General features: G+C 42.3%; 4 protein-coding genes across 10 annotated transcripts; all 4 read right to left on the bottom strand.

Moving 5' to 3' along the window:
- On the bottom strand, positions 321 to 2,010 carry LOC8066394. 2 transcript variants are annotated; one of them, XM_021450153.1, is made up of 4 exons: positions 1,724 to 2,010; positions 1,538 to 1,643; positions 964 to 1,144; positions 321 to 682 (listed from the first exon to the last, which is right to left on the bottom strand). In XM_021450153.1, the coding sequence occupies exons 1-4, from the start codon at positions 1,748 to 1,750 to the stop codon at positions 628 to 630; spliced, it is 369 nt and encodes a 122-aa protein (XP_021305828.1). In that variant the 5' UTR covers positions 1,751 to 2,010; the 3' UTR covers positions 321 to 627. The 2 variants fall into 2 exon arrangements, with proteins under 2 accessions (XP_021305828.1, XP_002437647.1); XM_002437602.2 differs by having other exon boundaries at positions 1,792 to 2,009.
- On the bottom strand, positions 3,014 to 6,617 carry LOC8066393 (transmembrane protein 53). Its single transcript, XM_002437601.2, has 6 exons — positions 6,323 to 6,617; positions 5,632 to 5,777; positions 4,533 to 5,314; positions 4,334 to 4,439; positions 3,867 to 4,060; positions 3,014 to 3,580 (listed from the first exon to the last, which is right to left on the bottom strand). Exons 3-6 carry the CDS (start codon positions 5,213 to 5,215, stop codon positions 3,301 to 3,303), a joined length of 1,263 nt encoding a protein of 420 aa, XP_002437646.1. The 5' UTR covers positions 5,216 to 5,314; positions 5,632 to 5,777; positions 6,323 to 6,617; the 3' UTR covers positions 3,014 to 3,300.
- Positions 11,211 to 15,550, bottom strand: LOC8066392 (DNA-binding protein RHL1). Of its 6 annotated transcripts, none has more exons than XM_021450299.1 (12): positions 14,987 to 15,550; positions 14,255 to 14,856; positions 13,996 to 14,106; positions 13,679 to 13,765; positions 13,366 to 13,595; positions 13,173 to 13,254; positions 12,932 to 13,075; positions 12,654 to 12,693; positions 12,403 to 12,536; positions 12,227 to 12,258; positions 12,059 to 12,100; positions 11,211 to 11,879 (listed from the first exon to the last, which is right to left on the bottom strand). In XM_021450299.1, the coding sequence occupies exons 1-12, from the start codon at positions 15,063 to 15,065 to the stop codon at positions 11,747 to 11,749; spliced, it is 1,716 nt and encodes a 571-aa protein (XP_021305974.1). In that variant the 5' UTR covers positions 15,066 to 15,550; the 3' UTR covers positions 11,211 to 11,746. The 6 variants fall into 6 exon arrangements, with proteins under 6 accessions (XP_021305974.1, XP_002437645.2, XP_021305979.1 ...); XM_002437600.2 differs by having other exon boundaries at positions 12,474 to 12,536; positions 14,987 to 15,549; XM_021450304.1 differs by having other exon boundaries at positions 14,255 to 15,550.
- On the bottom strand, positions 18,372 to 21,228 carry LOC8066391. Its single transcript, XM_002437599.2, has 3 exons — positions 20,810 to 21,228; positions 20,103 to 20,239; positions 18,372 to 19,646 (listed from the first exon to the last, which is right to left on the bottom strand). Exons 1-3 carry the CDS (start codon positions 20,978 to 20,980, stop codon positions 18,932 to 18,934), a joined length of 1,023 nt encoding a protein of 340 aa, XP_002437644.1. The 5' UTR covers positions 20,981 to 21,228; the 3' UTR covers positions 18,372 to 18,931.

The following is a 22,278-nucleotide window of genomic DNA, read 5'->3' as shown; positions in this document are numbered from 1 at the left end:
TTCCCACCCCAAAAACACTCATCACATCGAATCTTTGAACACATGTATGGAGTATTAAATATAGATAAAAAATAAACTAATTACACAGTTTAGTTGAAAATCACGAGACGAATCTTTTAAACATAGTTAGTCCATAATTGGCCATAAGTGCTACAGTAACCTACATGTGCTAATGATGGATTAATTAGGCTTAATAAATTCGTCTTGCAGTTTCCAAGCGAGTTATGTAATTAGTTTTTTATTAGTATCAGAATACTTTTTTCAACATCCTACGAAATATTCGATGTGACACCCAAAAATTTTTCTTACTCCAACTTAAGGCCTTGTTTAGTTCACTCTGAAAACCAAAAAGTTTTCAAAATTCTTCGTCACATCGAATCTTGTGGCACATGCATGAAACATTAAATATAGACGAAAATAAAAACTAATTACACAGTTTAGTTGTAAATCACGAGACGAATCTTTTGATCCTAGTTAGTCTATGATTGGATAATATTTGTCACAAACAAACGAAAATGCTACAGTACCGAAAACTTTTCACTTTTCAGAACTAAACAAGGCGTAAACAAGACCGACCTATTGGTCAAAACAACTGCTACGGTAAGAAAGTTTGCTGCTTCTACTTGGTTACTCCTCTCTTGGTTTTCGTCTCTTCGTACTTGGGGCGCCCTCTCCATCCCACCTGCATTTGAATGCCAACATATGTGATCATAATCATCTCAACACCAACTGAACAGAATTGCTGGGGTAGGGTTTAGCGAGCATATATATACTAGCCACTGAATTTGGGGTGACAGCGTGCAGTGCTTATGCACTCGAACACTACAAAGGAGAAGATGGAGTGTAGCAGTGATTATTACACAGATTTGTGTGATGGTCGCTACCCCTAATCAAGCAAAGTAGGTATCTAATCTACAGTAGGTGACTATACAAACAGCAGCAGTGATCATTATGCATGCTTACCCATCCTGCACCTGCTTCTTTCGTTTCTTGTGGATACCATTCGGCACTGGCATCTGACGATCTTGGCTGGGCCTGACCACCTCAGCCTCAGGATCACTTAGCAACGCAAGCCTGTCCAAGACGTTTGCATTAGCTGAGCTTTGCCTGAGCCGCTCTTTCAACTCTTCCACCAAAACAATCCCTGGACAGCATGCTCAAGTAGTATTAGGTCAGGTCAGGTGTCAGCAATGCAAAATTCACAACTGTGTTTTTTTATGTCCTAATCCTTAAAAGTTATTAGGATTAAAAAGGGGGGAGCAGGCAAGACAATCTGTCGCAGCATAGTAAAACAATCTCTATCTCTGTGCTGCTACAGTAGCAGCAGCAATAGCAAAAGCAGGCAAAACAAATTGGGCAGCAGCAGGAGGGAAAATGGCAAATGAATCTATTAACAACATAGCCTATGGCAAGAGAAAAGTACGGCGCGTAAGACAAGCCAATGAAAGCCGTACTTTTTTCTTGACAGCCAACCATATTTTTCTGAAACAATAATTCAGCCATGGCTTCTCTGAAAGAAAGAAAAAAAAAACCGTACCGAGAGCCCGCAGCGCGCGGAGATGGAAGACGGTATCGGCGAGGGCAGGATGGCCGGCGTTGGTGGCCCGCGTGACGGCCAGCTCCCTCAGGCTCACCAACACATCCTGAACAAACCACCATTTGGTTACTCGGTAGCTACTCTAGTAGTAGTAGATAGTAGGTAGATTCAGATTGGGAGCGGAACTGCTGCTGCAACCGGGCGAGAATCCATCAGAAATTCACAAGAGCGGTGGTGCGGTGGGGTTGCCTTACGAGCTCGGGCTCGGAGAGGGTTTGGAGCCACATCGCGTCTGCTCCACCTTGCCGCAGCTTGCCCTCCGACTCTGCTGCGTCAGGATCGGGAGGAATTGACCCGCTGGCGGCGGCACGCGGTGGCGCCATCAACCAAGGGAAGGGAAGGAAGGGAAGGGTCAGAGGAAGAGACGAAAGGGGAGGCGACTGGGACCCGCCCTACAAACACAACCGCAGCAGGTTGCTAATTATTAGGAGTTCTCAGTTTGTTAAAACTAATTTGGGCCTTGTTTACTTCCAAAAAAATTTTGTAATTTTTTTCAGATTCCTCGTCACATCGAATCTTTAGACGTATGCGTGAAATATTAAATATAGACGAAAATAAAAACTAATTACACATTTTGGTCGAAATTGACAAGACGAATCTTTTGAGCCTAGTTAGTCCATGATTAAACAATATTTGTCAAATACAAACGAAATTGGTACTATTCACAATTTGCAAAATATTTTGGAACTAAACAAGGCATGCAAATCTATAGTCCAAATGTCAAATGAAAAAAGAGACCTTCTCCATTATTTTGCTATTTAGGCTTGGCAAAAGAACTTGACATTCTAGAATTTTTGTCAAAATCATAAAATTGAGTCTCCAACATGTTAGCAAAACTAGTAGGCAAATTGGGATACACATGATGCCAAGCGTTGGAGGACTTGACATACTTGCCAAGCGAAGGGAAAATTTTGTCAAGAAGTAGTTTTACCAACTTGTTGGAGGCTGTAAAAATTCTAGAATGCCAAGTACTTTTAGCAAACTGTTAGAGTTGCTGCTGGTGCTAAAAACGTACTGTACTGTATTTCAAGTGTACTAGTACATCTACTTAGATGAGATCATGAGATCGACAAATTTACTTATCAGTCCCACGTATCAGCGTACTATTATATAGTCAAGAGTCTACATGCCATACGACTAGTTTAGTTTAAGTTTTAATGATTTCATCAACTTCATAATATGGTTCGATTACCAACTCTAGTCTTCTGCGGCAAAATTTTACATTTGACGGCTCAGTGAGAAACGCCACAAAATAGAGAGAGATCCTGTTCGTTTCAAAAGAAGAAGAAAGGTATGTGTGCAGCAAGCAGGATTTGCTGACCATACCACCACCACAAATAAAACAGCAGACAATCGTGCACATCAATCAATCCATACACATTGAGCACATAATCAGAATGCAGTTCACCCTGTGTGTCAGTTAATCGATAAAAAAGAATTTCCTCTCGTTTCTTTTGGTTATTTCTCCTCAACATTTTTACAGTTGCGCGCCCAAACTCCACTCACAAAGACAGTAAAAACAAGAAGACGGGGAATAGAAAGGTCAGCCACAAAGACAGAAAACAAAGGGGAGAGAAAAAAAAAAAGGTCAGGATTTTCCTGGTATAACCCACGTATATAGCCCTGGTGCATTCCAATTCAAGAAAAGGGACAAATAAAAGGAAACAACTGATCATTTTGTATTTGCCGCAGCAACATGATAATCATGATGCGCAAGCACCCTCACTATCATTGGCAAGCACACATTCCTCTAAGAAGTTGCCCAGCTGAGAAGTATACAGCCCAGGATTGCTCCGGTAATGGTCCACATGGGGCGATGACACGAAGTCGCAAGCCCTCACCTCGTGCCCAGCTTTCCGCTGACCCTCGATGAATGCCTCCACTGATTTCGCTGGGATCACCCTGTCGGCGGAGCTGTATATGTACAGTTGGGGGCACTTTGGTTGCTTAGAAGACAAAAGCTCCATCACGTCAGATAACCTCCTGTTAAAAAGGACACCAACATGCTGATGAGCTCAACAGTTATAAGGTCATCTTGTTGCTTTGTGAACCACACGCATGTATACTTTACTCTTGACGCAATGTCAACTACCACATAGATATGTCATGGTATGGTGGACGATGACGTGACTGTACAGCATTCAGAAATTTAATTATTTAACTTTCATGAGGTGAGCAGTTAGTGAGAGGTCACAGATGTCCCCATCCCTACTTAAGGGATTAAAGATAAAACCCAATGGTTTGCGTCAGATGTGGGCATGATGTGTACCTGTTGATCTTTGGATAGTTCAAAACAACGTCAAAGAAACTCTCCAAAGCTGACAGTAGAACCGCCTCTCCCAGCTTGGGCTCCTTGTTAGACTCCACAACTAGGACATCAGACCTTGAATCATCTGAACCCAGTCCCTTTGTGGTGACACTGCGTTTTTTCATGAGGGCAGCTGAGAAGCCCAAAGCCCAAACCTGAATTCAGAAAACAGCACAAACAGATTTGTTAATCTACAGCGAACATGATAAAGAAAGCAAATGACTAGATACTAGCACGAGTGAATGAAAGAAGAAAAAAAAAGAATGATGGAACTTTTGTCTGCCACACAAATGCAATCCAGATGGGACCTGAGGAATGCAGATGACAAGTTCTGAATAAAGCTCCAAGAATCACAAAGTGAAATCAACTGGAAAGCTCCTGTTGATCATACTAGGAAAGAACTAAATGAGTCTAGGTAAAATTTGTACCTGAGGATCAGGTGCAGCAACAGGTGCTGAGTCTACTACACAAGCTTTAATTCTGTCCACTGCTGAAGGATCCTGCTGTTGCAAATTCTCTAGAATTACGCCATAGCTGCAATGTTAAAATAATGAAGAAATTAAGCATTAAAAATCATGATGAGAGCTCATTATTGATGAACGAAATTCAGGAGAATGAGTATCGTACCAAAGCCAACCAGTATTACTGAAGGTGTGGAAAATAATCTTCTTCCCACTCTCCTCCCTGACCCAGTCAGCAAGATGTTCGGATAGCATCTCAACATTCTTCTCAGCCTTGCCTCCAAGGTTGTAACTGACAATGTCAGACATCGGGAGGGTGAAGGTGATGACATGGAAGCCCCTTGAGGTGTACCAATCGGCATATCTCTTGAGATGTTTCTGTCTTGAGCCCAGCCACCCAAGAAGGACCACGACCGTCTGAGACTTGTCAGGGAACTCAGCACAGACCCTGGGGTCTGGCAGATGCCAGCGGTATAGCACATCGGATGGCGAGGAAGGAATCACAGGCATCACATCTGTTTGTCCTGAGGTCTTGGGAAAGTTAGCATATTGATAAACTGTCTGCATAACCGGAAGAGACGCGAAGGGCGCCTTCAGCAGACGCAAGCTGTGGAGGTCGCGTGGCAGCAGCTGCGTGCCAGAAAGGGCAGAGGCCGAAGGCGCTGCTGCTGCTGCTGGAGCATCTGCCCTGGTTGACGGAAGCGACGCAAGCGTGTCTGTGCTCGTGCTTGCATCAGAGAGCCTGTGGTGGGACAGCTTGTCAGGAAGCTCGTGGGAGGAGACGGCGGCGAAGGCAGCGACGGCCATGGCAGAGAGGGGGCGGTGGAGGTGTCCCGAGAAGGAAGCCATCGTGGGGGAGCGCGCAGCCAAACCTCTCAGCAGGAATGGTACTCTTGTGACAAAGGAGGAAACTTGTGCACGTTATTTATTATATCTCCGCAGCGTGCCCTGCTTCACAGGAAGGAGGGGAGTTAGATGTGCCTGTGCTAACACGCGGTTTGCATAAACTGAATTGACTTGATTTTTCTTTCTTTCTTTCTTTCTTTTTTGGAAGAAAAGATGAAGAATCATGTGTAGTATAGCCAACTGGGAGTTGGAACAAGTCTGTCTGCCATATTATTTATGTGTGGCATATTTGACCCCAAGAATGGGGGCGAAGAATCATGTGTGCTGTGGTGCAGACGTCTTTGTCATGGTCAACAAACAATACGGCAGAACTAGGAAGAGGAAGAGGGAGGGGAGATGATTTAGGGGAGATGATTTACCTAATCCCTGTTGATGCTGTAGATGATTTATTTACCACCGGTGGAGTTGGAATTGGTCACGGGCTGGCTGCCAAATACTACTGTAGTAGAGAATTTGACAGCCTCGCCCGGTAGTTGGCAGCAACTCCCAAAGTGGTGTCAGCTTCCTGAATTTAGAAGAAGAAAAAGCATTGAGCAAGCCATTAGAATTTAGAAAGGAGAGAGAGAAAAAAGCATCGAGCAAGTAATCTTGAGGTGGTAAAGAAAAGAAAAGAAAAACAGGTTACGCATACGGAGTTGGCGATTTTGGCAATTTGTAGGAGAAGGAAGAGGAAAAGAAAAAGAAAGAGTGGGCACGCACGGGTGGGCGGTGGGGGATGGAAAGCGAGGGCGGCGCGCTGCCTGCCTTTCTCTTTTGCTTTCGTCTCCACCATCGCCGGGAAGGAAGGAGTTACTTGTTTGTTCCAAAGGAAAGGAAAGCAGGAACCCCGCCCCCACCTCCATCCATCACGGGAGGAGAGGTAGATTGCAGCAGAGGGGTCCGGGAAGAGATTGGATTGGTTGAATGAAAACGCGTGGGGTTGGGTACGGATGTGGAAATCTGGGTTTGGGGGCAAGAGGCTTGATTTGGATTCATTCATTCATTCATTCATGGTGGTGCGTGCAAGCAAGGAAGCAAGAAACGAGGAGAGAGGGGAAGAGGGATACGTACCACAGCAGGGCAGGGCAGGGCAGCGCGGGAGGAAGAAGACGGAGGAATCGATCAATCTACCTAATGCTATATATACTCCTAGTCAGCTATGATGAACGCAAGGGGAGGGAGGAGAGGACCGACCAAAATAGGGGAGGGGGGAGGTGTGAGGGAGAAGGAAGGAGATGCCCCCACGCATCCCACGAGGCAAGGGCAAGGGCAAGGGCAAGGGCAAGGGCAAGGCCGGCGGTGACGGCGCCCCAGCCCCACCGCTCCGACTCCGACTCCGACTCCGGACTCCGACTCCGAATCTCCGCGGAATCTCCTCCTCTCGCCTCTCTCAAGATGTGGGCCCGTCTTCCCTGCAGGATGGGAGTATGGGAATGGGATGGGCTGCACCGGGCCGGAACTGGCCTCGTCTGGGAAGGGAATCTCGGATATTCCCCTCCCCTTCCCTTGTTGACCACCCGGTGACTGTTGTGTCCCTTTTTTAGTTTTTTTTAGCCAATTGCTAAGAGATTTAATTAAATTCAAGTTCACTACTTATAGCATATCTTCATACAGCTAGCTAGTAGCCACTTCGAGGACCGTACCTTTTTTTTTTCAAAACTCAGTTATAGACACAGAAACTTATATACACACACGAGCGTACAACTATTCCTATGAACCCACACACATATACATTGGACCAACAATTCTTCTGCCAGCTCAATCACTTTCATACTCACAAATCATTATTAGCCCATGCTTTCCTTTGTTCTCTCGATCGTGCTCGTGCCCTCAGGCACGTTTTCATTAAGCAGAAGAAGAGACCGAAAAAAAAATCATACGTGGTTGTAAGTTAGCCCATGCTTTCACAAAGAGAGGAAAAAAACCTATAGTTCTGAATTATTGTACAAGTACCTGCCTTCAACTAATGCCAAAAAAATTTCTTCAATAATCTCCCTTTAATTCCTGAGTCCCTAGCTACCAGCAGTACAAAATTTATGAAACTCGAGAACCAGAAAGAAAACTATCTTACCAAACAAATTAAATCACTCGCACAAAGCAATCCTAAATCTAAATTTAGAGACAAAAAAAACGGTATGCCCTGTTTGTAAAATTCAGAAACTTTTGCTATTATATGGTTGAATTATGAGAAGATAATGCATTAATTAACACCAGGTCTTAGAAAAATATATACGTCGTAGGTACACTTGGTCAGGAGCCTTGCTTATATACGTCGTAGGTACACTTGCTATTATATGCTCGCTTGAGGTCTTGTTTAAAATTTTTCAAGATTTTCCGTCACATCAAATCTTGCGGCACATGTATGGAGCACTAAATATAGATAAAAAAAGATAATTAATTGCACAGTTTACCTATAATTTACGAGACGAATCTTTTGAACCTAATTAGTTCATGATTAGACAATATTTGTCAAAAAAACGAAAGTGCTACAGTAGCAAAACCCAAAAATTTCGCAAACTAAACAAGGCCTGAGAAACTTAGGCCTTATTAAGATTCATCTAAAAATCCAAAATTTTTCAAGATTCTCCATTACATTGAATGTTTTAACGTATGCATGAAGCATTAAAATATAAACGAAAACAAAAACTAATTGCACAGTTTGCCTGTAATTTGTGAGATGAATCTTTTAAGCTTAGTCAGTCCATAATTGGACAATGTTTGTCAAATACAAACGGAAATGCTACAGTAGCGAAAACCAAATTTTTTCAAGAAGTCAGTAGTCTTTTTATCATCTTGTTGGATCTGCGTATTTCACTTTGAAAATATTTGAAAAATATCCACAAAGTAAAATTATCCCTTCAACTCTTTCCTTTTCCTTAAAAAATTCAATTGGGTCTTTATCAACCGGCATTGAACATCCTTGTCACACTGATGCTCTACAACTACAATGTAAGGGCTGTTTGGATCCATTACCACTAAAAAATAGCTAATTAATAGCTTCTATTTTTTAGATAGCTAATTTTTAGTAAGATGTGTTTGGATCCACCTACCAATATGTCCTGATAAATGGTTGGATAACGAGTTAAAGATGCATATAAACACATATGCAGACATTAAAATGCGAAAACACATGTCTTTGGCTGAAAGGAATTATATTATATGTCCCGTTGTCAACCGTGCCGATTTGTTAGATTCTCATTGGAATTATATATATGCAGACATTAAAATGCCAAAACACATATGTCTTTGGCTGAAAGGAATTATATTATATGTCCCGTTGTCAACCGTGCCGATTTGTTAGATTCTCATTGAAATTATATATATGCAGACATTAAAATGCCAAAACATATATGTCTTTGGCTAAAAGGAATTATATTGTATGTCCCTGTTGTCAACCGTACCAATTTATTAGATTCTCATTGGAATTATATATATGCAGACACTAAAATGCGAAAACACTATGCCCAACACATCAGGGCATAATATAACATGTTAAAGAAAACATACATTAATTTTCCACTTGTAAATTAATACTCACCTTTTGGGATATATAGCTGTAGTTCACACCTGACACATCTATCCACAGCCTCAAGATGATCGTGCTGCAATCATATAGAGGACACAAGCCACAGGTTGATTTCGTAAAGTTCTTTGTTCAGAGAGTCAGGATCCTCAAGGTCATGAAGTTGTGTGTCAACGGATGTTGCAGTCCAAAATGGCTTGAAGACCATTGCAGGCAGCTCAACATTGAGAACAGAGCCTCAAGATGTGCTCTGTTTCCTTTCGTGATCCAGAACGAGTTGCCCCTTATATTTTGGATGGACGGTGTCCTCTCTAGAGAAGACCCCTTCATAGACTGTAATGCCTGATGATGGCTTGGCTTCTCGTTCTCGTCGCCAGTTCCATACCCCTTCATAGAACTAGAAGGAATGTACAGCAAGCTCCAACGATGATACTGTTTTCTTTAGTTCTATATATTTATTTAAGTGTTGCTACCAGCGGATCGGCAACGCCAATTATTATATATCAACATCTTTTGTTGCTTTACCGATTGTGAACTAGTGAAATCAGTGTTGTGTTGTGCAAATACTCCGTGCACTATGTGTGTTTACATGATTCTGTTTTATTGCCCCTTTTGTATATTTATCTCTGGTCAAGAATACTTGTCTTTTTCATTTTGTTGTACTGTTTGAGCTGCCACTGACCACCATTTTCTATCGGAATTGCTAACTAGAGATAACCTTGCTAAAAGAAAAGACATTAGTGATCCTACTTGTATTTTTTGTAATGAACGGGAGTCGATTTCACGTTTGTTCTTTTATTGCTGTGTGGCTAACATGTTTATCCTACTTTTACAGTATGATTGGATAGGAGGTTGGGAGATGACTTTGAATCTGTAGCTTCCTTGTGGATTGCTAACAAGAGATATATGGTTTGTAATATTGTGTCTTCCGTTGTTCTCTGTTATGTTTTCAAGGAATGCCGTGGAGTGAAATGAAGAAAGTTTTTACAATGATTGGGAGGATGCTAAGAGTATGGTTACCAATGTTTAATTCAGTTAGTGGAGGCAGGCACCATTGATCTTGATCAAGTGGAGGATGAATATATCAGGGTCAGCACAATCAATTGCTCAGCTTTCGGAGGACCTAGGAAGTGCGACCAATATACCATGTAATAGAGCTTAGGTCTTGTTTAGTTTCCAAAAAATTTCAAGATTTCTCGTCACATCGAATCTTGCGGCACATGTATGGAGCATTAAATATAGATGAAAACAAAAACTAATTGCACAGTTTGCCTATAAATCGCGAGATGAATCTTTTGAACTTAGTTAGTACATAATTGAATAATATTTGTTAAATAAAAACGAAAGTGCTACAGTGTCAAAAACCCAAAATTTTGGGAACGCCTTAGTGTTTGTCTGGTTTTTTTGCGTTCTGTTGCTCAGTTTAGCCTTTTGGGCCTTGTTTAGTTCCAAAATATTTTGAGTCAAATGCAAATTTTTTTTGCTATTTTGCATTTTAGAAGTAAACATGCCCAAAATATTTTGACCCTAAACTTTTTGCAAAATTAAATAGGGACATTAAGGCCTTGTTTAGTTCCTTTTTTTGCAAAATGAATACTGTAGCACTTTCGTTTGTATTTGACAAATATTATATATAAACTGTGCAATTATATATAAACTGTGCAATTAGTTATTTTTTATCTATATTTAATGCTCTATATATGTGTTGCAAGATTCTATGTGACAGAGAATCTGAAAAATTTTGCAAAACTTTTTGGGAAGTAAACACCAAAATCAAAAAAAATTAGTGTTAGAATTTTGGTGGGCTGCTTAAAATTTGGGTTTTTAGTTTCTTTGCAAAATACTTCAGGACTAAACAAGGCCTTGGTTGTTGTTGCGTTCTGTTCTGTGCGCACATACTCAGACCTTGATTGGTGTGAAACGCTTTATGATAATATAATAAACAGGAGAGACCTTTTATTCAAAAAGTTTGAGAAATTCTTGAAGTGGTTTTCAAGACAGATTTGACTATTTATTTCTTATGTTTCACGTTAGATTATTTATAATTAATTTTTAAAAGAAGTTCTAAGGTTTTGACTATAACCAAAGTTCAATTTTTTTTACAGGTCTTGTCCAGAACATCAATTTTCAGTAGTTGATTAACATTGAAACAAAGTTTGAATTGGTGTTTGCCTTATTATTCTGGTCTTATCTCCAGATTTACTCTTGCAAAAATAAACTTGTTCTCGAATATTGCTTTCGCGTCCTCTTTTCAGCGACTTCAACTAATGCAGTGCGATGAAAGTGATTCTCGTCACAAACATGTCACGGTAGCAGCACGCTGTTTACCTTCGAACCTTCAATGCAAATAGTACACATACATAGTGTTTTTTATCTAGTATAGTCATGGTAATTTGCCTAATGCATCAGCTTCATATTCTAATCTCTCATGTACCCTTAAAAAAAATAATCTCTCTTGTATTAACTCAAGTATCTCAGTTCTAACAGTACATTTACAGCTCAAAAGAATTGCTCTCTGCAATACTGAACCGTCAGAATGTTTTTTCGCGGAAGAAAAAAAAGGACTATATCAATAAAAGGATTTAAAGGATCAGTGAAACACATAGTGTTCTTGCCCCTGGAGGAATGACCATCAGAAACTGAGGTGTTCTTGCCACTGAATCCATCATCCACACAAAGGACAAGACACAGACAGATGAATGAGAATGACTAGTTCATGTGTGCAACCCCATCGCCACCTCGAATTGGCCGTGTGTGTGTGTGTGTGTGTCCTACTACAAACAAGCCAGATAAAGAAAAATACACTCCACTTCTGACTAACTAGTGTAATCAACGTTTCATAAACTCAGCTTGACGATAGATCAGGGTTTCCACAGTCGTCAGACATGTCCAACCAATCAGTCGATGAAAACAGCAGCTTCTGTGCCATCCTCTCAATCCATCGTTCTGTTCAACCGCACACCAATTATACATCAATTATGCATGCTTGGCCAACCCATCCTTCTGTACCCATGCACAAGATCCGATACAACTACAAGGGCATTACTCGGCCCAGTCCTCGTCACTATCATCATCGTCGTCGTCATCATCATCTGTGCCATTATCCTGTACCATTTGCAATTACATAAGTATGCATATTGCATAACCTTTGTGCTCAACATATCAGGTATACATGATGTAGTGAAATGAACAGTTTCTTGTAAGGAAACTCGCTGCTAAAATGCTAAAAGTAACAAATAACACAATGCATATTTCAGTTCAGCAGATGCAAGCTAGCAATAAACCTGAGAGGAACTTGAGAGCTCTTCGATTTCATCTTCTTCCACCTGTAACACAATGAAATGGCCAAAGGTCCTCAATCAAATACGCATTTATATAGAGAAAGCAAACAATAACCAACACTTGAAAATTATCTACCAAGGGCAAGCAACATAGAATTCCATAAATGGTACCTTTGGTTTTTTCTTTCCCCGAGTTCCGCTAGCTGCATTCAGAAAACACACTGGTCAGTGTCCCCAGCCTATATAAATGAAACTGAAAGCTTATCTCGCAACAACCCTAGAGTTCTTCACTTGTACTAGCACACATTTTCCCAAATGAAACTGATGAGATGCCTTTGGATGCTTACACCAAATGCTAGCACCACTAATGTCAGAAGATGTCCACTACAGAAGATGCATGTCACAACAGTGAACCTACCCTTCTTGACCCCTGCTGACTGTTTTGCCATTAGACTTGCTCGCTGTTTCTTAGCAGCAGCACCTAAAGATAAGTGGCAATTACAAATTTAATTAAAAAAGGCTTTACAAATTTAATTAAAAAAACTTCTTTTCATAACAAATCGTTGATAAGGAACATAGAGAGGTGATAAAACACAACCTTTGGTTGCAGGGGACCCTTTAGGACTCCTTGTAGATCTCTGGAACAGGAATAGGTATGTGGTAATGAGTTAAGTTTCTTGACAACAAATGTAAATAGACACGTTTAACACAGAAACATCCTTGTAGAATGTGCTATCGCTGCAGTGCAATTGAGTTAGGTTAAAGCTATGGACATACTGGTTGTCTGTTAGTGATAGATAGAGGGGAAACTATGAACAATTCTAGTGTGAATCTTCCCTCCCAAGAATGCATATCTAGGTGGCTCCGCACTCTCACCTTTTTTTCTTCTGCCTTTTTAAACATGCTAGACAAAGTAGCCTGAACAAGAGGCTCCTTGCTAGAAAGGGCTACTGTTGAAGAATCTGCAGGTTTGACGTCTTCGCTTTCACTCTCATCCTTAATTTCTGGACTCACCATCTCCTTCACTCATAGCAAGCAAAATAAGCCGCAGTGTGACAAAATTTTTGACATTAAAAATCTTGAACCTAAATATATAAAAGTAAAAATTCAGATCTACCTTATCATCCAAGTCCTCAGGCACCTCAGCAGTTTCATTATCATTGTCAGACGAATCACCTCCAGAAGATAAGTCTGTGTACCTATAAAGACAGCAAGGAGAACTTTGCTAATTACTTGACTTCACAGGCCAATGAAGTAAACTAATTAATGTATGAAGCTGTCAGCAGCCAAAGAGAGTGTATGGGTCTTACCTTTTCAACATTTTCCCTGCATTCCTAGCAGACTGTCTAACTGGCGTTCCACTCATAGTTTGTGTGTTATTCACATCCTTATGATCTGAATCCTCAGAAGCATCATCATCATCGGATGCAAACTTCGGGGAATGAGGTTCTGCAATTTCCTTTCCAGCTTTACTTCCAGTTGCTTCATCGATGGTACCACCTGCACCACCTTTGAAATCACAATCTGCCGCTGTGCCATCCTATCAGTTGAAAATGGAGAGGCATATATGACAGGCGCATAGAGAACTGAAAGCAGAAGACAAAGTTTGAAAAGAGCACAAACATTTTGGAATTCTTTGGGAAACTCAAGCTTGAGTTCTTCTGGGTTATCTTCCTTCGTTCCAACCCACCAGGCTTCAGAAAACACAATCTGCATATCCAATGACAAGGTAGCATATCTGGTGAAATTTCAGTGGCTTGAAGCGAATTCGTCAGCGTAGGAATTGCAATAACTGACAATTATACATGTAAATCTAATCTAAGCAGTAAAAAAAAAGTGAGTTTTGGACAGCTGCATTCAGCTCTCAGTTACTTGAGTTTTGCACAGCTGCATTTCCTAGTTTTGATCATGAAATGAGGAATTGTGCTGACAAGACTGACCAGGCTCTCGAAGACGTCCTCACAGACGACGCCCTTGGCCGACCTGGTCATCTGCAGCGTGAGGTACTTGTTCTTGGGGTAAACGTGCGTCCCGAAGAGCTTCATCCTTCCCTGCAAGTGCAAGTGCAATGCAACCACCACTCATATCATCCTCAGGGAAGTAAAAAGAACCACATGTTCACCACACTTGAAGATCATGTGGCCTGAATCCGTGAACTGGAAAGGTGGAAGCTTGGCGAGTGCCGACCCGACCCGTTACCTGGGGGAACTCGAGGTAGAGCACGGGGTTCTTGGTCCCGAGGTCGGCGAGCTCCCCGACCCGGCCGCCCGAGGCTGCTGGCGCGAGGAGGCCAGGGAAGGAGAAGAGGTAGCGGCTCTTCCGCTGGCCGCCCCGGCGCACGACGTCGCGGCCCTGCAGGCGCGTGACGGCGGGCGACGGCGCGAGCGGCGCCCGCGGCGCCGCCGGGTCGCCTCGCTGGAGCAGGCCGTTGGAGAAGGCGAGCGAGCGGAGGCGGCGGCGCTCGTCGGCCTCAGCGTCTGGGGGCGCGGCGGCGGAGGCCTTCTTGACCATCCGTCCCCTCCGGTGTAGGGTTTTGGGCGGGGTTAGAAGTTGAGTTTGAGCTGGGGATTCCCTGATTGGGGAGACTGATGATGAGGAGGAGATCGGAGCCGAGGTCGGAGCAACAGTTGGTTGGATTCGGGGCTGGGGCTGGGACTGGGACGAGCGAAGCGAAGCGAGACGAACAGGACGGCACGGCCACGGAAAGCGGCTAACCCGCCTTCGACGCTGTAAAAACGGAACGGCATCCTCATCTCCATCTCTGACTCTGACGAGTGTTTTACGGGTAGCGAGAGTCTCGTCTGGTGGAAGAAGAAAGGCAATTAACTGAACATGCGTACACTACAGAAGGAGCCAATTAACTGAACATGCCTATACTACGTACTGTAGTAGTAGTAGTAGTAGAGTAGCTTGGTAATGATGAACACTTACAAGATGATGAACAAGACCAATAGTTATAATACTTGTAGTAATAGAAGAGTTTACAAAGAGGCAAACTCTTCCTTTGCATCTTGTTGTACCAAAAGGAGGTTGTCGTCGTTTTCAGCTAGCTAGCTTAGCTATTTTTCCGAGATACTACTACTAGTGTACGTACATTCAACAAGATATATAGATCTCGTACTTAATTAAACGTCTAAAGGTCTTGATCTTGACTTGAGGGGTTCATCAGTTGAGGCAGTGCGGAGGTGACTCGATCCGCGGGCCCAAGGAGGGGAGGGGAGGGGAGGGGACGTCAGTAGTGTCGACGCCGCCGTCGGTCTCCTCGGCGATGGGGTCGAGGCAGAGCGCGGCGCAGGAGCTGGCGCTGCCGGCGCACCACGTCCAGCGTCTCCGGCGGCGCGGGAGGAGGCGGCGATCCTAGCGGCGGCCATGGCCCTTGCGATCCGGCTGCTCCCTCCCTTCTTCCCCTTCCCTGTTGAATTGCACAGCACTGTCAACACTGGATGATGTCTGTCTGTGTCTGCCTGCCTCTGCTACGAATCTTAATCTAGCGGCCGGCCGGAACCCCTTTAAGGCCTTGTTTACTTCTCTGAAAAATTTGCAAAATTTTTCACATTCCCCGTCACATCGAATCTTTAGACACATGCATGGAATATTAAATATAAACAAAAATAAAAACTAATTGTACAGTTTGGTCGAAATTGACGAGACGAATCTTTTAAGTCTAGTTAGTCCATGATTAGATAATATTGTCAAATACAAACGAAAGTGCTACAGTGTCGATTTCCCAAAATTTTTCGGAACTAAACAAGGCCTTATTTATACTCTACAGTAGTAGAGAAGAAGAATACAGTACAGGAAAGAGGAAAGGCAAGAAGGAAACTTCTGGAGAAACTTCTCTCAGGGATGTCGTGTCGCGCTGTTTCGTTTCGTGGGCACGGCATGCATGCTGCCGTGACCGATTATTGGTGTCTGTCAACTGTCAGGTGCCATGTGTTGTCATTGCACACCACACGTACTACTTCAACATCCCCGTCATGAGGAGGATCGGAGTACGCCGGCCTAATTTCCTACTACGTATGTGTCATATGTGTGTGTGGTTATTATTAATTAATCTGTAGTATCTTCTTTCAGAGTCGTCTTCGGTTCAGGTGGTTAACTGGTTACCATCTTATACATAAAATATCTATCTACACATATAACATGTGATATGTATGTACCAAACATAGCTACCATATCTGGTGACAACAACACACAACGTGCCAAAAACTCTAGATACACTCAACCAATCTGGTTGTAGACTTAGGTCAGTCTCAATAGAAATTTCATTAGAGCAGGTACAGTAATAGACTTATAGCCAAGCTAATGCTGATATGGAGGAGAGATGAGAGGAGAGAGATGATAGCTTGACTCTTATGTAAGCACCAAGCTGGGCATGAATGCATAGGTAGTAGTGAGTCCAAATAGCAAGTGATGTGAGAAGGAATAGGAAAGAGAAGATATTTTAGAGACAAGTATGAGACAACTTATTGTATCTAATCACTTGGCTTATAGCCAAGCACTTGGCTCTATTATTTACCTTACTTTTAGAGTTTCGTGCATATTAAATATGCTGATGTGACACTATATTAATAAAGAGAGAGATGATAAAAGTTTTATAAAAGTAGAGAGAGTTTCATCCTCATGAAACTCTTTTGCGATGTTTTCAAAATATGAATATGTTGGAAACTATGTTATAAAACCCTCAGGTCTTAGGGCATGCTTCAAAGATTTGCTCGGTCCTATCCTACGAACCATTTTAGCTCCCCAAGGCAGCTAGGTTTTCCTTGTCAGCATAGAAATTGAGACAAGCAAAGCACAAGAACCAACACAGCTAGCTAGCTAGAATTGTCTACTTTCTTGCTCGCCAGAAAAAAAGAGTACTCAACACAAGTACTACCAATCACACCCTTATTAGCTAGTAGGCCTCGGTGATTGAACAAAGTAAATTTGTACTACATGAACTTGTGGTGATTAAGCAGAAATTCTATATTCTATATTTGTTTGGAAGCTCAACGATAGACGGTAAACATTTGAGTCTTAGTGGTCACGGCCGGTGAAAATCATACGAGCTATTTGGTAGAGCTTTATTATTCTCCAATTCTCGTATGGATGTGCGGATTGGATGTGGAAAGTGATTATTAGAATAAGTATTATAGTACGTTGTAAGTCAGCTAAACGATGAGGTGGAGGACAGAGAAGAGAAGAGGAAGTAAAAGCGAGCTATAAGCTCCAAGAAAGTTTGTAAAGAGACAAATAGGTCATGTATTAATAGTGATGATCTAACCACTATATGAGTGGGCTACGAAATGGCTATAAAAAGATCTTACAGCCAATCTTCAGCTGTATTATTAGCCTTATTAATGGGAATAATTACGTATAGAGCAGTGAATTAAAAGTGTTTTTTTAGTAAGTCTGCGGTATGTTTGTATGAATCCTGAGAAAATGAAGGGGGCGACTGAACAAGTTTGGTATACGTATATACGGACGCGAAATTAAATGGGGGAGCGACGCGGCGGCGCCGGCCAGTTGAATTTGCCGCGTTTTGCTTTTATTACTGCCTTGTGGGGGCGGCTACATACATACCTGCACGTGACGTAATACGTGACATCGTATCATATGTATGTTGTATATATCTGTGCCTGACATCGCCGTCCCCGATCGCATTGCACGGCCCGGTAGCACTAACAACCTAAAAAACATGTGTGCTTTCATATTTATTATCTGTGGTCATGACTCTGTTGTGCTTCTTTTTTAAGGGAAAACAAAAAAATATATTAAAATTTGAGATAATAAATCTCCAAATTACGCTTTAAATTCATAAAAATAATACAATATTCTATTTAGATTCTTTATCATCTTCTTCTATGATGCCTTTGTAGATGCTCTAGATGAGCTAATACTGAAATACAACCAGAGGTGCAACTGAATCTAAAGAGATGAACCTTAAAGTGTTGTTTGCTTGACCATAAGTCCGTGTACTTGTCACATTTTATCATTCGTGGAACCAAAAAACACAATATTTCCAGTTCATATAAATGTTTCAATATATATGGAGAGAAGAGATATTCGGCAGTGTGAATGAACAAATATATAGAGAGAGAATACATCGATGACCAGGTAGAGTCGACTGTTGCAATCAGATCAGCACCATGCTATCATCAATCTATTGCTAGCGCAGTACACTGCACCGTGCGCCCATATATAAGTCCACATTCACCAGACATGGCATATATATGGTACAATTAATAACAACGAAAATCAGAGAAAAATAATTAATTTGATTCAGAGACTAATTAACCCAAAGCAAATCCACTCCATCACACAGCAGACGTACTGATGAAAATGAAAAGCAAAAATATCTTGTATGTGAAAGAAACTTTAGAACCTTTACAAGGTATAGATCAGAGGGTTCAGTATGTATCAATGTGTAGCTCTGCCTGGGATGGGATACGATTCATTCCATCAACACATGCATACATGCTGTATACAATACATCTTTTTTTTGACGAAATGTATACAATACATCTAGCTAGGCTCCATGGTATTGCTGCGTACCAACTCTTTTGTAGGAGTACAAGTCAATCGATTGTGCTAACACCAGAGCTACAGACGAGCAAGGCAAATCAAAAAGGAAAAAAAATGATGGATGGATCATATACTGTAGCCGTCGCTTCCCTGGCACTGACGGTTGAGTAATGTGCTGCACTGCACACTTTTACACCGTAATCTGCAGTGTAACCATCGCACTGACACAGCAGAAATGGTCTGCCAAATCACCTCTTTCGTTGCCACCCATTATCCACTAATCACAGCACGGTTCACCATTCATCAAAGCTGGATCAGTGTAGCAACCATGGTACCCAAACCTGTACGTAGTACTGACTTCCATTCAGTTCAGTCCAATGCAGTTTTGGTCCTCCGAGCTGACACTGGTTTGGGCAGGCCATCAAGCAACGGTCGGGTGAAGGAGTCATGGTTGAAGGTCCACTTTGAACTCGACCACATTGAGACTCCATTCTCCGCATCTACAAAGCTTGGTGCGCTCGGCGACTTCCTCACAGTCACAGATTTTAACCCATTAAGGAACGACATGCTGGTCTTCTGGCTGGAATCTGGGCTGCCTGTATCCATGTTTAGACGGATGCTGGAAACTGGCCGTGGCAACAGACTCTTGATCGCCTTAATTGGATCTGCTAAAAAATCATCATGGGTGTTCGTTGTGTTAGGCTCCGCTTCCACTTTCTGTCGCCGCCGCACCGAACCGTCTTGCTTTGGTTTGGCTGCCATGCCACCCTTGGTCCCGTTGGCAATGTTTGTTGCTGAAAAGCCAGTACTAGCTGGTGCTTCAAAATCGCAGCTTCTGTCGGTATCATTCGTGCCTGGAGCTGCAGAAGGATTGAGCAATGTTTCGCTGAGGTTACTCTGCAAGCCGCCCTTATGGTACACAGACATTTCAGTGCTGAGATTCATGGTATTTCCTTTCTCAGATGTTAGGCCATAGTATCTCTGCAGGGTACTCATTGCAGGTGACGCCCCCTGCTGACCAGACTTGGATGAATCTAGTGAATCAAGAGCATCTCTGTTCTGCCGATGGTTTGGTGCCCATGCTCTGCAGAAACCACAAAAGTTAAGTTCAAAATGCACAACTTTTTTCTTTACCCCACTAATATAATTCGGCAAAGCTAAAAAGCACAAGTGTATCAGTTGTGAACTGAAAAATATCATAAAGATGTCACCATAAAGATTTTCACATGTATGTTTTTTTGTTCTTTGTAGAGGATTTAACGTGTGTATGTTTCATCTACTGACAAAATGTCAGTGGAGCCTAAGCAATGGCAGATAAAACCGTAAGCATGACAGCCATTTTGAGTAGGTAGGTTAGGTAAATGACTGAGTCTTACGGAATATGGTAATAGACAGCTGAGTGTCAACACTGAGTTTTAAGGAAAGAGGGAAAAAAAACATCATGCGTTTCTCTGCGACTAATTTTCAAAATTAACAAAAGTTAAATTAAGACATTCTGGGAATGGTTACTCTTATAAAACATTCGTGAGGGGAGATGTACCTTTTCGTTTTTTGATCAGAACCATTCAGCTTCACAGAGGATGGCATGGGCATTCCTGGTAGAGGTATGAGCAACGTTTTGTGTGCAAACATCTGGCTGTCAGTGACTAAACTGTTTGCCCTCTTAATGTCAGATATCTACATGTACATAATAAAAGAATTAGATCGTTAAGACAGCAACTCAAAGGCTCATAATAATGTTAAATTCACAAAAGGAGACGTGTAGTGTACGGAAAAAACCAGGATTTTAGAAGCGAAGTAACGAAGCTGCAAATAAAACAATCTATATAAAAGGTAAATGGCTGGCCCTTGGTGTCGCTGTTAATACCAGTTGTTGACGTAATATAATAGGCGTCAACGTACGTTTACTGCGGCTTTATAAGAAGTAAAACAGATGACGCGAAGATCATTCATCACTCTCTGAAGGTCAGCTATGAGCATTACAAACATGGTAAAGTGTCTTTGGATCCTGTCAGTAGACGAAGACGAAGCAGAGGAATGGAGATTCTTTCTTCCTTTGCGTGTAGCAAGAAATGAGGAATTTTGGCGAACAACATGAAAGTATGAAACCTCCTTCATCTCGCGGGCGGGGTGTAGAGGCTTTTACCCACCACCACACCACCAGCAACCAAAGCCATCATGAAAAAAAAAAGTAAAATAGAAAGGGGGAGGCGACTAATTGGTGGATGGTTGAATGATGAATACTACCTCGACGCCGTACTTGATGGCGATGCCGGCGAGCGTGTCCATCCGAGTAACCTCGTGCTCCAGGAGGTGGTGGTGGTGGGCGAGCGGCGACGAGGGAGGCGTCGTCTGCGGCGAGAGGACGGCGCCGCGGAGGGCGTCGTACTCGTCGGAGAGAGGGTGAGAGATCCCCATGGCGACTCGCGAGCTAAAAGTCAGCGCGGGGCGGCGCTGGGTGGTGGGCAGGCAGATCTCGGCGCGCAGAGCAGAGCAGAGCAAAGCGGGATTCTGGGAGTTGGGAAATCGACGCGCGTGGAGGAGGGAGGAGAATGAAGGTTGGGTGCAGTGCAGGTGAGGCGTCGCCGTCGGTGGAAGGAGGAGACGAGAAAAGGCGCGCCTGCCTTTTCTTGTGTTGGAGGGGAGCCCGCCTCTGCCTGCCGCCGACTGCCGAGATGAAATGGAGTTTTTTTTAAGGAAAAGCAAGCCTCGGAAGAAGGCAACCAAGCAAAAGCTCCCCATTCTCTCTCTCTCTCTTCTTTTCTTCGCAATATTCTTACATTATTTTTATGTATTTAATTTAATTTATTATTACGCGGTTCCTGAGTTCATGTAATAAACACGTGGTACTGTTCCACCGACGGCCCGGCCCCACCCCCACCGCGCCTCCTGCTTTCGCCGCCACGCTGTGCCGTGGTCAACCTTGACTCCTTGAGTGCACGATTCCGTTCAATGGTCCACAAATCTATACCAGAAAGAATCACAAAAAAAGTAAAAATATACCAGCGTTACTTAAATTTGTTCCATCATTTTTAAGTTCTTAAACTTTTAAATTTTGTTTTTGTCTTTTCAGGTAATCGAACTTATCTCGAGCTCATCCATGTCCAGTCTAGGTTCAAAAATCATGGTTCAAAAAACTATTCGCTGATTTGTCGTGCGAAAAAAATATTGTTAGCTGGTAGAAAAAAAAAATACAGCTTATAAGATAAACGAGTAGGCTCTAGAACTCTAAAAGTTTTTCTATGAACAAAATTTTGTTTTTTTCTTTTAGGTTATCAAATTTGTCACCATATATCATCTAGATTCATCCAAATGAGTTCTAACCAACCCACATATCAGTTTCTAGACTCTAGCACTCCATTTACATGCTATCAGGGCACTCACAATGAAAGACTCTATCACAAAGTCTAAGACAATTAATTATATATTATTTATGGTATTTTGTTGATGATTGAAGAAAGAGGTAGAAAAAATAAGACTCCATGTCTTATTTGGACTTTAAATTTACATTGTTCGAGGTAATAAATAATTTTAGACTCTATAATAGAGTCTGCATTATGAGTGCCCTCGTGCTGCATCTCCAAGCTCTCCCGCTCTCTTCACATTCCAATCCAGTGGCAACATCATCAACTCGTTATCCTCACCACCATGAATTCATCATCCTGCGCATCAAAAAATAGAAGAAACTAGGGATCAATCTGACGCTCGCAAATTAG

The sequence above is a fragment of the Sorghum bicolor genome, chromosome 10 (assembly GCF_000003195.3).
Source record: "Sorghum bicolor cultivar BTx623 chromosome 10, Sorghum_bicolor_NCBIv3, whole genome shotgun sequence".
Classification (NCBI taxonomy): Eukaryota; Viridiplantae; Streptophyta; class Magnoliopsida; order Poales; family Poaceae; genus Sorghum; species Sorghum bicolor.
This window is presented reverse-complemented; position numbering and strand designations above follow the sequence as displayed.